General features: G+C 39.0%; 1 protein-coding gene across 4 annotated transcripts in view; it reads right to left on the bottom strand.

The window, feature by feature from the left end:
- The window catches only part of Nptn (neuroplastin), a 75,610-nt gene that overhangs the window by 32,504 nt on the left and 27,858 nt on the right, over nt 1-15,248 (bottom strand). For 2 of the 4 annotated variants that reach the window (XM_029481161.1, XM_029481160.1), the window contains exon 2: nt 1,668-2,015. The exons of the other annotated variants lie outside the window; for them this stretch is intronic. In XM_029481161.1, coding sequence (XP_029337021.1) covers nt 1,668-2,015 — 348 coding nt within the window. The remainder of the gene's footprint in view (nt 1-1,667; nt 2,016-15,248) is intronic. 4 annotated transcript variants of the gene reach the window in all.

Raw genomic sequence — 15,248 nt, 5'->3', positions numbered from 1 at the left:
AGGAAAGGAGCACGGGGGCAGGAGAAAGAGGCGTGCAAGGGGAAAAAATTGTTAAAAGAAAAAAAATTGTTAAAAGAAAGAAAAATTGCTGGGTTAATGTTCCCCATTTTCACAGACAGGTTTTCTTTTCCTTCACAGAAGCAGGCTCTCTGATCCAGCAGTACCAACTGCAACAGCCTCTCCTGTCTCCCTTTCACAGCCCCAGTTTTCCAAGTAGATACAAAACAAATACTAATTTGATTTTTTTCATATATATACATTCAAGTATAATACATTCAGTTTTCCAAGTATATAGACTCAAGGTCCCTCTCGTATTACTGTGCTATCACCAAATTGCTCACAAAAATAGTTTATTTTACTACTTAAACTTTATTCTCTCTAAATCTGTCAGGTCTCTCACTGAACCACTCAAAATCATGCAACAGTATCAGAGGTCCCTCCATTAAATTGAGAATGCCCCTGAGTTATAACCAAGTCAAATGCAGAACTAGAACCCTTCCTGGTGAAAGCACGGATTTTTGTGTTGTGCTTCTGTTTCCTACATGCAGGTTTCAGAAAGAGAACTGGCCACCCAAACCTAACAACAGACACAGGACTCAAGAGGACTTGGATTGAGATTTAACTTACTTTTAAAAAAAAAAAAAAGACAAAGAAACAGACAGTGTGAATGATTTCCAAACTATTTTTGTGTTTATCATCCACCAGGATAAGGAATTTTGTGAAAACATCAAAGTCAAGCTGTCTGTGGATAGAAACCAGATACAATTCTAACTTTCAAGACAGCATGATAAGTTTTTAAAACCATATAATTTTCAGCTTCGGAGCACCTAGCTCCTGATAGCAAGACTAAGGGACAGACTCTCAGGTGGCTGCTTTTAAGAAAATAGGCCCAGTAAGAACTGTGCTGTTGCATTGGAGGGCTGCTGTCAGAGAAGCACATGCCACTGCCTTAGAAAAGAAAAGGAGCTGGAGCTATGGAAATGTCCAAGCTTACATGCCACCCAACAAAACACATACTACCACACTGCACCATGGCAACATTCCTATCAACAGAACAGGATGACACCAAGTCATAGCGAGGGAAAAGGCTGGGCAGACACAAACTTAAAACCATAGAGGTAAAGGCAGCTAGCTATTCAGAGCGAGCTTCCAACAGATGAACGGAGGAAATAAAAAGTAGTTAGAGTGGGGAGAAAAACAAAAATAGAAAGGCACCAGAGAAGCACTCAGCAAAAGGATAGCAGGAAACCTACTACAAAATTAAAGGGGGGGGGGGATACAATTAACACTACTCTCATTCCACTGCCTGGCATTTGTGCTTTTAAAATTTTTGTTTCCCCAGTTCTCCCTCCCCACCTCTTCCCAACGAAGCTGACTTTGGACAGTCATGGATTTCCTCAAATTCTTTGTTCCTGAGGAGAAAGACACAGAGAAGGGTTGGGAGATAAGGGAAATAGAAAGGACAGCAAAAACAAAACAAAACAAAACAAAAAAGTAGCAACAAATGTTTTCATACACTACAACCAAAAGGGTCGTGGATTTGAAAAAACAAAGACAAGGGGTGGGTAAGCGATCATATTAGGATAGAGGGAAAGGAAGCAAAAGGGAAGGGTCATTGGGCCACCTCTAAAGACTACAGTACTACTACTGTAGGGTGCTGGACTCACTCTGAAGGACGCTTATGGTGGCCTGGGCTCGAATCCATGTTATGGAAGGGTTTTGCCTCAAGTCATTCCTCTTGGGGTCGTTGCTGGCCCTGCACTCGTAAGTCCCAGAGTCCTCCAAGGTGAGCCGGGTTATTCTCAGCACACTCACGCCGTTTGACCCGTAGGCGGTGTTTACGGTGACACGGCGCTTCCGAGCACCGTCCCACAGCTGTCTGAAAGACTCTGCCCGGTTGACTTCTGCGTACCACCACTGGATCTCTGGCGTGGGACTCCCGACCACGTCACAGTACAGCTCAAAGGCGTCCCCCGTGAGCTTAGTTTCTGACATGGGCGACTTGACAAACCCAGCTAGAGGGAGGGGGAGCAGGAATGCAGTGACAGGCCAATCAGAAAAAAAAAAAAAAGAATCAACAGGTGTTAATAATTTAAAGGAAAGAAAAGAAAAGAAAAAAGCAAATGAGTTGCAGAGAACAAAAAAGGATTCATTTTTAAACTATAAAGAGACAGTAATAGCAATTCATACAAGCTTTTAGAAGAAGAACCACCCTGGGAAGCTTATGAAGCAAAGGCAGGCCAATTACAAGCTGGGGCAGCCCAGGTGCTGGCCAGGCAGAAGCAAGCCCACTGGAAAGCATTTTAGCAATGGGCCCAGCTGGTAGGAATGAGAAAGCCTTAGGTCTTGGGAAGAACATCCTTCCATAGAGCACAAAACCATTACCTTTCCAAACTCAGGCAAATGATGGAAGATAACAGGAAGTGGTAATGGGTTTTTATGCCGTTAGGATCGATCTCTTTTGAACGGGTAAACATTTCATTAGAGATGCAGTATCTTTCCTAAACCTCAACAAGAAGTACATTAACTGATCTAGTACCTTCTCTTATCATTCAGAATCCAAATTTCAGCTGAAGGGCAACAAAATTCTCACATGTAGGATACTATCCTTAGTTTAGACTTCTCCATCTCCTCATCTTTCCTGGGCCCGTAGCAAACAAACAGCCCAGCTGTCTATGCATCTCTCTGAATACAGATCCTCAGGAACAGAAAAAAGGCAGTCTGTACTTCACACCAAAGTGAGAACTATTGTGCTCAGCCCAGGAGCTGAACCAACACTAACAGCAACCCAATCAATGCCAGTGACAATGCTCTTCATGAGTATAAATTCTACTAGTAAAACCTCCTGAAAAGCCAGTCTTTGAAATAATTATGGCTCCTGACAGGCTCTTCCTACAAAGGGTAATTGTCTGGCTACTAGCAGTCAATTCAAAGAGGATGAGAAATGTATACTGATGATTTAACTAATCTACGGGGTGAAGGTTATGTCTCAACTTGCATTTTAGGCACTGCTCAGAACTAAAGCTGATGCCAACTTCTACTACCTGCCCATAACTTGCTTTCTATAAGACAAATTAGGTTAGTAATAGCAGAAAGAGGGTTTTTTTTTTTAATTTAAAAAAAAAAATCACTATCATCGTCTGGGCTATTTTAAAAGCTGGAGTAAATCATACAGTGGTAAAGATACCACAGAGCAAGTATCCATTCATTTAGTCCCAAGGTCCTCCCACCCCCCCCCCCACACACACACCTGAATTTCTACCATTAGGGAATGCCCTAAAGTATAAGGCAAGAATTTATAGGAGGCACTCTGAGTGGCTTGGCTTATGAGCTAAGTATGTTCACCTACAGTGAACAGATTACCAGGTCAGAATCTGCCAATATTAGATTTAAGAACACTCCAGAGAACAGGCGAACAAGATCCAAGTTTTTCTATCATCTAGAAGCCAAGGATGTAATTAGCTAACTGAAAATGGGGGTTGCTAAGTAGAAATGTTCCTGTTTATAACCAAAGCAGTATCTGCCTTTGCAGATGAATCCCACTCTGTGAATCTGAGAATACTAAGTAGGTACTGACTATCATATTCAAGTACAGGTCAAGCCTTCTAAATTCATACTGGCCTTTCAACTACCTTTCAGAGTGAATAATACAGACATACAGTAATCAACAGGCTTAGACTAAATGTTGTGTTTTGAATATGTTATTTGAAACTTCCCCTTTGACCTATAGGACCTTGTATAAGATCTTTCTTACAAGATCTAGGACCTTGTAAGAAACTAATACAAGTCCAACCAGCCAAACAAATGTCAATCTCAGACACAGAAGTTATTTAATAAATACAGAAAAGAGCTCCCAATGTACTGTATAGAACTGAGCTTGCTGCTAGGTAAAATGCTGATTTAAAGGGCTGTGTCTCAGCTATGCTCATAAACTGATACCAACTGCCAGAAAGTTAATGCCTACGAATAGGAGAGGGTAAGGAAGCTGGTTTTAACCATCAATCGAATTGCCAGGGAAACTAGTTATTAGTAAATTCTTGAAATCACTGTGAAGATTATTTTAATCATATTCCTGATCAGTTAACAGAAACTACATTTCACTCTGACACTGTCCATGAAGGTGGGGGCTCTTACATCCCTCAGATGCTGTATTTATGTACTTGGCAATGTCCTAGAAACCTATTAGTAGACTTGTATTATGTTCTACTTTCTTCTGAATAGCAGTTATTAGACTAAAGCTTGCTTAGCAATCTGACTATGCCAATATAAAAAGGATGTTCCAAACCAACAGAACCCATGAAATTCCAGTGCAACCCCAAATCCCAGTATTACACAACTCAAAGGAATAGAGAAAAGGAGCTAAACATTATTCCCACTGCATAAAACAAAACAAATTACTAAGCCTGGAGGAAAAATATGTTAATCTAATAGGCCAGGATTAGGTCAGGCGTGGTGGCACACAGCTTTTGATCTCAATGCTCAGAGGCAGAGGCAAGTGGTTATTCTCTCTGAGTTTTGAGGCCAGCCGGGTCCACAAAGCTAGTTCTGGGATAGCCAGGGCTACACAAAGAAACCCTATCTCAGAAACAAAAGCAAAACAAACAAAATTAAGACCAAGTCAAAATTACTATTTGAATTGGTAAATTATAATATCCAAATTTAAACTTTATGAAAAACAAAAATGAAGGGGCTGGAAAAATGGCTCAGTGGTTCTAAGCACTCATTCTTGCAGAGCATCTAAGTTTGGTTCTCAGAACCAAATGGGTCTAGTTCCAGAGAATCCAGAGAGTCAGATTCCTCCAGAGTCTGGCCTCTTTAAGAACTGCACATTCATATTGTACAAACATGCAGACAAAACCATCTATACACATAAAATAAATCTTTTAAAAAAGGACTGAAACTATCTTTTTAAAAAATTTTGTGTTTTATGTACTCCTGCATGCCAGAAGAGAGCATCAGATCCCTAGATGGGTACAAGGAATTGAACTCAGGACCTCTGGAAGAACAGCCAGTGGCTCTTAACAGCTTGTATGATCTCTTAACACTATCCACAAGTGCAATTAATGTGACTATGGTAACAAGGCTAGAAAGTTACCATAGTCATTTAAAAGTAAATTAAAGATATACTTTTTATGATTCAGTGCTCTAAACTACTGAGTCATCTCTCTAGCCCAGTAAAACTATCTTTTGTTTGTTTGGTTGGTTTTTTTGTTTTTTTGAGACAGGGTTTCTCTGTGTAGTCCTGGCTGTCCTAGAACTCACTCTGTAGACCAGGCTGGCCTCGAACTCAGAAATCCGCCTGCCTCTGCCTCCTGAGTGCTGGGATTAAAGGCGTGCGCCACCACTATCTTAAAACAGACAAGGGATAACAAGACTTTAGGCAGTATTTTCTTTAGTATTTTATTAATTCTTTGAAAATTTCATATAATGCATTTTAATCACATTTACCCACTTCTCACTATATCTCCTAAATCTCTGAAACCCAGCCCTACCTCTTTTTTAATAACACACTGAGGCCACTTTGAGCTTCCTATGGATGTGGGGTCATCCACTGGAATGTGGTCCAGCTAACTAGGAGCCACATCCTTAAAACAAACAAACAAAGGAGTTCTCTCTCTTCCAGTATCCATTAACTTTCAATGGCTCCTAAGTTAGGAAAGGAGGCTCTTGAACTCCTCTTTTCTCTAAGTCGACATTTTCTAAGTACGAGTTAACTATTGCAGGCACTTTATATACATTATTACCAATACTGCTTTATTAGAAAGGTAGTGTTATAAACCCTGTAGTCCAAAAAATATTAAGTGCTGCAAACTAGGGATGTAGCTAAGTGCTGAGTGCTTGCCCTTTCTGCTTTTGAAACCCATGACTGGAAAGTCATGGAAGGATATTTTGCCCATCATCATGAAAGTCTAGCCTAAAACCAAAAAATACCCAAAGCCAAAGTATAGTCTCTTAACTCTGTCCACAACTGCAATCAATGTGTCTTTCAAGGCTACAAAAGTAAAAGAAATGAGCAGTCACTTAAAAATAAAAGATATACTTTTTTTTTTTTTTTTTTTTTTTTTGGTTTTTCGAGACAGGGTTTCTCTGTGTAGCCCTGGCTGTCCTGGCACTCACTTTGTAGACCAGGCTGGCCTCGAACTCAGAAATCCGCCTGCCTCTGCCTCCCGAGTGCTGGGATTAAAAGATATACTCTTATCATTTAATTTAGTAAATTAATTGGTAATTCTTAAACACAAAACACTAGGTAGGCATCCTCCACTAGAATGACTTAACTAAGATAACTTAAGACGGGATGGAGAGATGGCTCAGCGGTTAAGAGCACTGACTGCTCTTCCAGAGGTCCTGAGTTCAATTCCCAGCAACCACATGGTGACTCACAACCATCTAATGGGATCTAATGCCCTCTTCTGGTGTGTCATTAGAGAGCAACAGTGTATTCACATACATTAAATAAATAAATCTTTAAAAAAAAAAATGACTTAAGTGGCTAAGCCTGAGTATTCCTGGGACTAAGGTGTCTTTAATTCTTATTTGGGGGCTCTTTCTCATAAACTGTACTGTCTCTACAGAAACTATGAGATTCCTTGATAGCTCAACACTCAAAAAAAAAAAAAAAAAAAAGAGCATGCAAATAGATCTATTTCCCCTCCAAGCTGGGAAAGAACTTCTCTATACAGCACTGCAAAATAAATCACAATTAGCAAGGAAGGTTATTAGCAATCATCTGGCCTCATTATCTATCCAAAATTAGCTCCAATTCAGAAGAACCAGCTTTCAGAAGCAGCTCAGAACCTGACTCACTGTCCTGCCTTTCATCACCAAGGGCTTTCAAACAAACTGTGCCCTCAACATGGAAGTACACAACTGCCTGAAGTTAGGGAGCCACCAGAAGCACTTATTTGATAGCACAATGATACAGGACTTTTAGGGAGGTAGGGAATATAAGCTGATGTTGAAGGGGGTGAAAATAGAAGCATCAAACCCCAGAAAAGTGTAATGAAAAATTGCATAGCTGAGGTTGGAGGATGGGAAGCAAAGATGACAGCTGGGGCTAGCAGCAGGGAAGAGGAGGAGCTCTCTGGAAAGAGAAACTGGATGTGTAGATATGAAAACAGTGCAAAGAGAAAGGGAACACAGAGCAAGTTGTAAACTATCTCCACATATGTCCTAAGGAAAAAAAATTTACCAACAAACTCTCTCTTGCCTTCAAGGGAACCACACTATAGGTAACATTAACTTCTGTCCCTCAGCTGACTACTGCCAAGGTCAAACCTCCAAATCTCACCTACACTTGCCACTTCCTTTAAAAAAAGAGAAAGGAAAAGAAAGCTGTTCCCTTCAAGCCACTCTACAACTGATTTCTATGGGTGGCTCATGCAGTTCTCTCCTTCATATCTCAAAATAAAGAGATAATAGCAAAGATGTAAGAAAATGTCTGTTCTCTTTCTCTCATACATGTCCACAAATTCAAATCAACTACTTTGAAAATAAGACTGAGCACAAGACCTATTGCTCAAGGTGGTTACAGGGAAAGAGTATTTTAAATCTGTGTAGAACTGCTGGAAAATGTCAGACTTGAGCCTACACATCTTCTGTTAATTAAGCAGACCACGTATCACTATCACTTAACAGCAAACTAATCAAAAGTCCATAGGCAGTCAGTCATTCCATGTATACCAACCAAGAGTAAGGCAGGCTTAAAGATATGGTGATAGGAGTAGAAATAGGGTAACCTCATTCTCTGCGACAGAAGATGCAGAGGGCGTGGGGGAATGCTGGTGCTCAACTACTGGATTATCCTGATCACTAGCACGAGGCAGAGATGGCAGCCATTACAAAGCATTTTCCAAAGTCAAGACTGATCCTTTCAATAAAACAAACATGTCAAAAGAGTGAATATTAAGATCATTATAAACCAAATTCCACCCTTGGTCTGAAATTATACCATCCAAAATAGCAATAGGATTTGTTAGCCTAAATTAACTAGCTTTTCTGCTTCAGAAAAATAGAGAAATCTACTTGATGCCAAAAAGTAAAAAAGAAAGAAAAAAAGTCTGCATAGTTTAGTGATTAAATTTAATGAATAAAATTCAATTGCCTGGGATCACATGAGGTTCTGTTACTAACTGTATGACCTTAGTGAAGTGCCTAACCTCTCTGAGCTTCATCTGCTTAATCTATAAAAAGGAGCTAATAATAGCAATTTCCTTAGAGGGTTATTGTGAGGATTACATAAAACAACACAGCTTAAAACAGCACATGGCACTCAATAATGTTACCTGTTATCCTATTATTGTATTTCTCCAAAGAAATAAATATTAAACAGACACATATAGCAACCTTTGGTATTGCTTTACAACAGCCTGGGAATCAGAACTTCACACACAAAATAAATTTAACTTAGATTTCATGTTTAAAAAAATAACCAAAAAAAAAAATCAACTGTAACTTTTCTAATAAAACAAGGACCATTGTGGTAATGTGTGGCAACAACAGATTCACATATGTTGACACAAATAATTGGCAGTTACTAAAAACTGTAAACCACTGAACTAAGAGAGATTATGAACAATGGAGGAAGTCCAATAATAGAGATAGTAAAACATTCTAGACCAGCCCAGACTACAAATAAAAACCCTGCCTCAAAACACAGAAAAATAAAAACAATATACAAAAAATGCAGTATTCTTCTTACAAAGAAAGAAAACAGCCGCCCTCTCTTTCCTCACCCATCCATCCACCTCAGTATGTGTGTGTGCATGCATGTGTGCACACTTCTGCATATGTGCTGGATGCCATGTCCCAAGGTCAGAGGCCAAGTTACATTAGTCAGTTCTATCCTCCTATGATGTAGGTCACAGAGATCAAACTCAGGCATCAGACCTGGAAGCAAGTGCCTGTACTTACTGAGGTGGAACCATCTTGCCAACTCAGAACAAAGCCTATTAATTACTAGTTGGCTTAACAATAGTGATACAGGAAAACACTGGATATTGGTTAGGCTAAACTGTAAATTCACAAAAACTTGAGATAAAATTAGAGTTGTAGGATTTTTATTCAGACCAAATCAAATCAATTAACTTCAGCCTGAAAATAGTGTGAGACTTTGAGTCAGTATCTCCACAACTTAAATTCTCTGCAGTTAACAACAGTTTCTTCAAATAGGAATGATGCTATGAAGATCATTTAACATGTGTGGAACAGTTCTATAAAACTGTAAAGGACAATCCACATGTTAAATAACTCCTGGAAAGACCAAAAAAAAAAAAAAAGTACTAGAGAAAAATCTTCAACAAGCATTCTGATTTCAGTTTTGCTGTCAATTCCCATTGACAAGGCAAGCATAATCTCATAACTGTATGGGTTTAAGGTTAACCAACCTGGCCTGGTGCAGGACTTTTATCCAACACTGAGAAGACAAAGACAAGCAGATCTGTAACTCTGAGGCCCGCCTAGTCTACATAATGAGTTCCAGACCAACCAGGATACAAGGTAAGACCCTTGGTGCAAAAAAAAAAAAAAAAAAAAAAAAAAGGCGGGGCTGGTGAGATGGCTCAGTGGGTAAGAGCACCCGACTGCTCTTCCGAAGGTCCAAAGTTCAAATCCCAGAAACCACATGGTGGCTCACAACCCTCCATAACGAGATCTGGCGCCCTCTTCTGGAGTGTCTGAAGACAGCTACAGTGTACTTACATATAATAAATAAATCTTTAAAAAAAAAAAGTCACTGGCTTAAATATGACTAAAAGGCCACAGGATTCTCTCATCCCAGAAAAATACAAGTACCAACTTTCTCTAGTGCTGCAGATCCAAAGCTTGGCACCCTGAGTCTATACTGTGCTACTATACTGTTAGATAAATAGATACCTAAGAGTCTCTCTATGGGAGTCTTCCATTTCTTAAATCACAAATTTCCCATCTGAAAAATGGAAACAATAATTCCTACCTTAACCATGATGGTAATGTGAAGTTCATATGAACCATGTATATAAAATACCTGTAACCTGTGAAGCTACAAATACATTATTATAAAATGCATATTATACAAGAACTCTACTTTATAACTTGTAGGCCAAACCAGCCCTAGGTGTGTTCTATGGAGATAACTTTAAAAGAAGCTGGTGGCGCACGCCTTTAATCCCAGCACTTGAAAGGCAGAGGCAGGCGGATCTCTGAGTTCGAGGCCAGCCTGGTCTACAGCCTGAGTTCCAGGACAGTCAGGGCTACACAGAGAAACCCTGTCTCAAGAGAAAAAAAAAAAAGAAAAAGAAAAAGAAAAAGAAAAAGAAAAAGAAAAAGAAAAAGAAAAAGAAAAAGAAAAGGAAAAAGAAAAAGAAAAAGAAAAAGAAAAGAATGCAGATTATTGACTCAAGAGACTCACTTGTTGCAGGGTAGGGGGAATTTATTTAGACTATCTCTCTGATTGTGTCATGTGAAGGATCCTCACTAATGTATCCCTGGCTGGCCTGGAGCTTGCTATATCTACCAGGCTGGACTCAAACTCATTTAAGAGATTCACCTGCTGAGTTCTGGGATAAAGGCATGTACCAACATGTCCAGCTCTGAATATTTTTAACCTTAATTCATGTTTGAGAGTGTGAACATCATGAAGTGTGGAAGTCAGAGACCAACTTTCAGTAGTCAAGTTTTCTCCTTCAGTGATGAGGTACAGGGGATCTAAATTAGTTTGTTAGGCTTGTGTAACAACTGCTGGACCATCCCAGTGGCTTATTTGAATTTTCATCTTTCCATTTTCCATAAGAACATTGAAAGCCACCAGCCCAAGAATTTCAACATGTTTCAAAAAGAAACAGACCAACTTTAAAGTAAGATTATAAGTAAAAATAAAAGCAACTTATAATCAATTTCTGCTTTTTTTTTAAGATTTATTTTATTTATGAGTACACTGTAGCTGTCTTCAGACACACCAAAAAAGGGCACCAGATATCTCATTACAGATGGCTGTGAGATACCATGTGGCTACTGAGAACTGTACTCAGGACCTTTGGAAGAGCAGTCAGTGACTGCTGAGCCATCTCTCCCCAAATCTGGCTTTTTTTTTTTTTTTTTTTTTTTAAATGTTCTTGAGGGGCTAGAGAGATAGCTCACTGCCTAAGAGTGCTGACTGAGCTGAGCATGGTAGCACGCCTTTAATCCCAGCACTTGGGAGGCAGAGGCTGCGAATTTCTTAGTTCGAGGCCAGCCTGGTCTACTGAGTTCCAGGCCAGCCAGGGCTACACAGAGAAACCCTGTCTGGAAAAACCAAAAAAAAAAAAAAAAAGAGTGCTGACTGATCTTCCAAATGACTAGGTTTTAATTTTCTCATATGGATACTTACAATCATCTATAACTCCAGTTCAAAGGAGTCCAATGCCTTCTTTTGATCTCCATGGACACTAGGCACATATGTGATACACAGACTACCATCAGCAAAAACACTAATATACACAAAATAAAATGTCTTAAAATATAGAACCTGGGCTGGTGAGATGGCTCAGTGGGTAAGAGCACCCAACTGCTCTTCCAAAGGTCCGGAGTTCAAATCCCAGCAACCACATGGTGGCTCACAACCATCTGTAACAAGATCTGACGCCCTCTTCTGGAGTGTCTGAAGACAGCTACAGTGTACTTACATATAATAAATAAATAAATCTTTAAAATTATATATATATAATTATATATATATATATATGAGAGAGAGAGAGAGAACCTGACAGCAAATCTAAAGAATAGACAGAATTAGCTTTGGTTTCATTTTTTGTTTGGGGGGGTTTATTTCCTGAAACAGAGCCTCTATGTAACTCTGGCTATACTGGAACTCATTATATAGACCAGGTATAGACCAGGCTGGCCTTGAGTTCACAGAAATCCACATGCCCTGCCTCCCAAGTACAGGGATTAAAGTCATGCTTTACACCTAGCTGAACTGGAAGACTTTAATAAGAAAGAAAAGAATCTGAAGCCCGAAATGAGTTCTTACATTTTTGTTACAACTACAGTTCCAAGGGCTACCTCAATATCCAACAGCCTTGATGTAGGCTCTAAGAGACTGAACGCTCTCCTTAATAAGTTATCAAAAACAGCAAAGACAGTGAGTCTAGGCTTTTACAGTCTTCCAGTAAACAGTTTCATGACTAAATATAAACCCTAAAACTAAGAAACACTTCTTCTTTAACCCAGAGAGCAAAGAAAATCAGAACAAAGGGAGACCAAATATAAATCAAGTCCTATTTGACTTTGATCTTGGCCTTTTAAAACTAGAAATGTGCCCAGGTAGGAAAAGGCAGCAGCCACAAGCAGTTGTCAAGCTAGTTTTCCTTGGAAACTTTAAACAACCCACTTTCTAGGGAGGTTTAATTTTGTGTTCCGTAGTCTAGGCTGGCAGGGACCTCACCATCCTACTCTCTCAGACTGCTAAATGGTAGGATTATAGGTGTGGTGCACCTGGCAGAAAACTGATTCACTTTTTAATTCCACAAATAATAAGTCAGCCTGCTGGTACACTTGGGCCCAGCAGAGCTCTTTTTGTGATCTGTTTGTAAGCCAAGAATGTTTTGGCTCAAAAAGTAAATCTTCACATAGTTATGTAAATGCTTATAGGATTTTTTTTTAATCCCAAAAGACCACCAATATAGCTATGAACCAAAATGGCACTCTTTTGAGAACAGAACTAATTTTTAAAAGTCAGAAAAAAATTGTAGATAAGCATTTTAGAAATGTACTTTAGCTGGCCAAGCAAAATATTGCAAGCAAAATATAAATGATATGCTCTAAAGGTTGAATAATATACCAATTTGACAATTTTTTGCTTGGCTAAAATTAATTCATGCTTCTGATTGTTCTAGAATCATCTATGTATGTCCTTGTACGATTCACTTTTAGCAAAGAATTCTGCTAAGTCAGTTTAACAAAAAAATTCATCTATCTTCAATAGCTATCAACTCTCTGTATAATCAGGCATTCTCTACCAGGCCTCAAGTAAGGTCTGATCACTCTGGTCTTTCTTCCATGAGAATTCTGTTAGAAGTTGGGCAGGGTGGCATGCCTTTAACCCCAGCCCTGCCCTGGGAGGTAGAAGTAGGCAGATCTCTTCGAGTTCCGGGTCTATAGAGCTAGTTCCAGGACAGCCAGAGCTACATAGTAAAGCCCTATCTCAAAAAAAGAAAAGAAAAAAAAGAAAAGGAAAGGAAAGGAAAAGATATTCTGTTAGGTTGGTTTGATCAGAATCCTTCACCGACCCATATCCTTCACCTTAGCTTAATTTTAAAGTGGGAATTTACTCACTTGTCTGTGTTGTATCCAATGTGGAACATAACCCTTTGTTTAAAGTGCCATTGAAGTGTGGTCCCTATACTTCCTGTCTGAACAAATCTTCTCTATCATACTTTAACAAATATCACCACATAATTTTTACTAGTTAAATAAACCATTTTCAGAAACTATGAGTAACTAAAAACAAAAGCTAATTTCCACTACTTTTTCTGTGAAGCATAACTGTCTACAGTGTAGCTTCTGATAACAAGCTCATTGTCTCTGACAACTACTTACAATAGGATTAAATATTAAAGAATTCTGATGACTGAGATAGGATCACTACTATGAGGCCAGCTGGAGTTACAGAACTCAGAAATAAAACAAAAACCCAACCAACACCACAATTCATCTCATTCTTCCATCATGAAATATCCTATGAACATAAGACAAGTTGTTCAAGCTGATTATCTAAATATAGTCTAGAAAAGATTTTAGTTTAAAGGGGTAGCAAATGCTATTCTCTGTGGTTTTTGTTATTATTGTTTTTGTTTGTTGAGGGTTTTGTTTTCTGGGGGTTTTGTCTGTTTGGTTTTTTGTTTTGTTTTGTTTTTTGAGACAGGGTTTCTCTACGTAAATCCCTAGCTGTCCTGGAACTTGATTTTGTAGAGATCCTCCTGCTTCTGTCTCTGGATTGCTAAGGTTAAAGGCATGCTCCACCTCCAACATGCTTGCTGGGTTTTTTTTTTGTTGTTGTTGTTGTTGTTTTGTTTTAAATTCACCAGTCAACTCCAATGCACAGTTGGAAATTTATTCACATTCCAGGATTTTACTGATATTAGTTATCTTTCCAGCTACTGGATTACTTCCAAAGCAGAAATTTTGTTATTATTTATCAAAGGTAAAATGTTCCTAAGATGATAAAACTTTAACACAGTGATTCTTGAACATTTTCATGTATCAAAATCATTTGGAGAGGTTACTAAAACAGACTGTTGAGAGTGTGTCCAGATTCTGAAGCTAGGATACCTATCTGATCCAGGGACTATACTTTGACAACTACTGTTTAAGATACTCTGAAACTGCTACATGCCCAAGCTGTCCAGACAGAAGGAAAGTAGGAGAAAGAGTCAAACAGTTATTTTTAAAACCATTCTTTCAGCAGGCAAAAGTATGTTCCGAGGCCAAAAGTAACAAAAACCAAACTACACTCCAAAGCCATGACTTTTGCTATGTATTTTTGCTTTTCCATTTGGTTTTGATAGAGGGTCTAGGCACCTCAGATGGTCCTCAAACTTTTGTAGCAACACTGGCCTGGAATCTTCCTCCTTCAGGCTCCCCAGTGCTAGGATTATGAACAAATGCTACCCGTCCCTGGTTTGTCTTTTCAATTTATTAATCTATAAACTGGAATTATATCTTCAATCCAGTTTGCGTACTGAACTATTTCGCAAGTACTGTACATAGTAACCATAAACTTAAAATCTGAGATACAGCATCTTGATAGATTCAGGGAAAAGAAACTTGACAAAAACTAGTATTCCATCCTGTTGAAAGCCCTGAAAAGGATAGGTATGGTGGCACACTCCTTTAATCCCTGCACTAAGGAGGCAGATCTCTGTGAATTTGAGGCCAGTCTGGTCTACATAATGAGTTCCAAGACAGCCAGAACTACACAGTAAGACCCTGTCTTGGAAGGAAAAAATGAGTCCTGAAAAAACTCAGAGTAGAAGGAACACATCTCAACATAATAAAGGCTATATAGGACAAGCCTACAGACAATGTTTCATTAAACCGGGAAAAAACTCACAAGTACTTGCACTAAAAGCAGGAACAAGCCATGGATGTCTACTTTCCCCTCTTGTCTTAGTCAGGGTTTCTATTCCTGCACAAACACCATGACCAAGAAGCAAGTTGGGGAGGAAAGGGTTTATTCGGCTTACACTTCCATGCTGCTGTTCATCACCAAAGAAGTCAGGACTGGAACTCAAGCA

This window comes from Mus caroli, chromosome 9 (assembly GCF_900094665.2).
Source record: "Mus caroli chromosome 9, CAROLI_EIJ_v1.1, whole genome shotgun sequence".
NCBI lineage: Eukaryota > Metazoa > Chordata > Mammalia > Rodentia > Muridae > Mus > Mus caroli.
The sequence above is the reverse complement of the archived record's forward strand: the minus strand, read 5'-3'. Positions and strand labels throughout refer to the sequence as shown.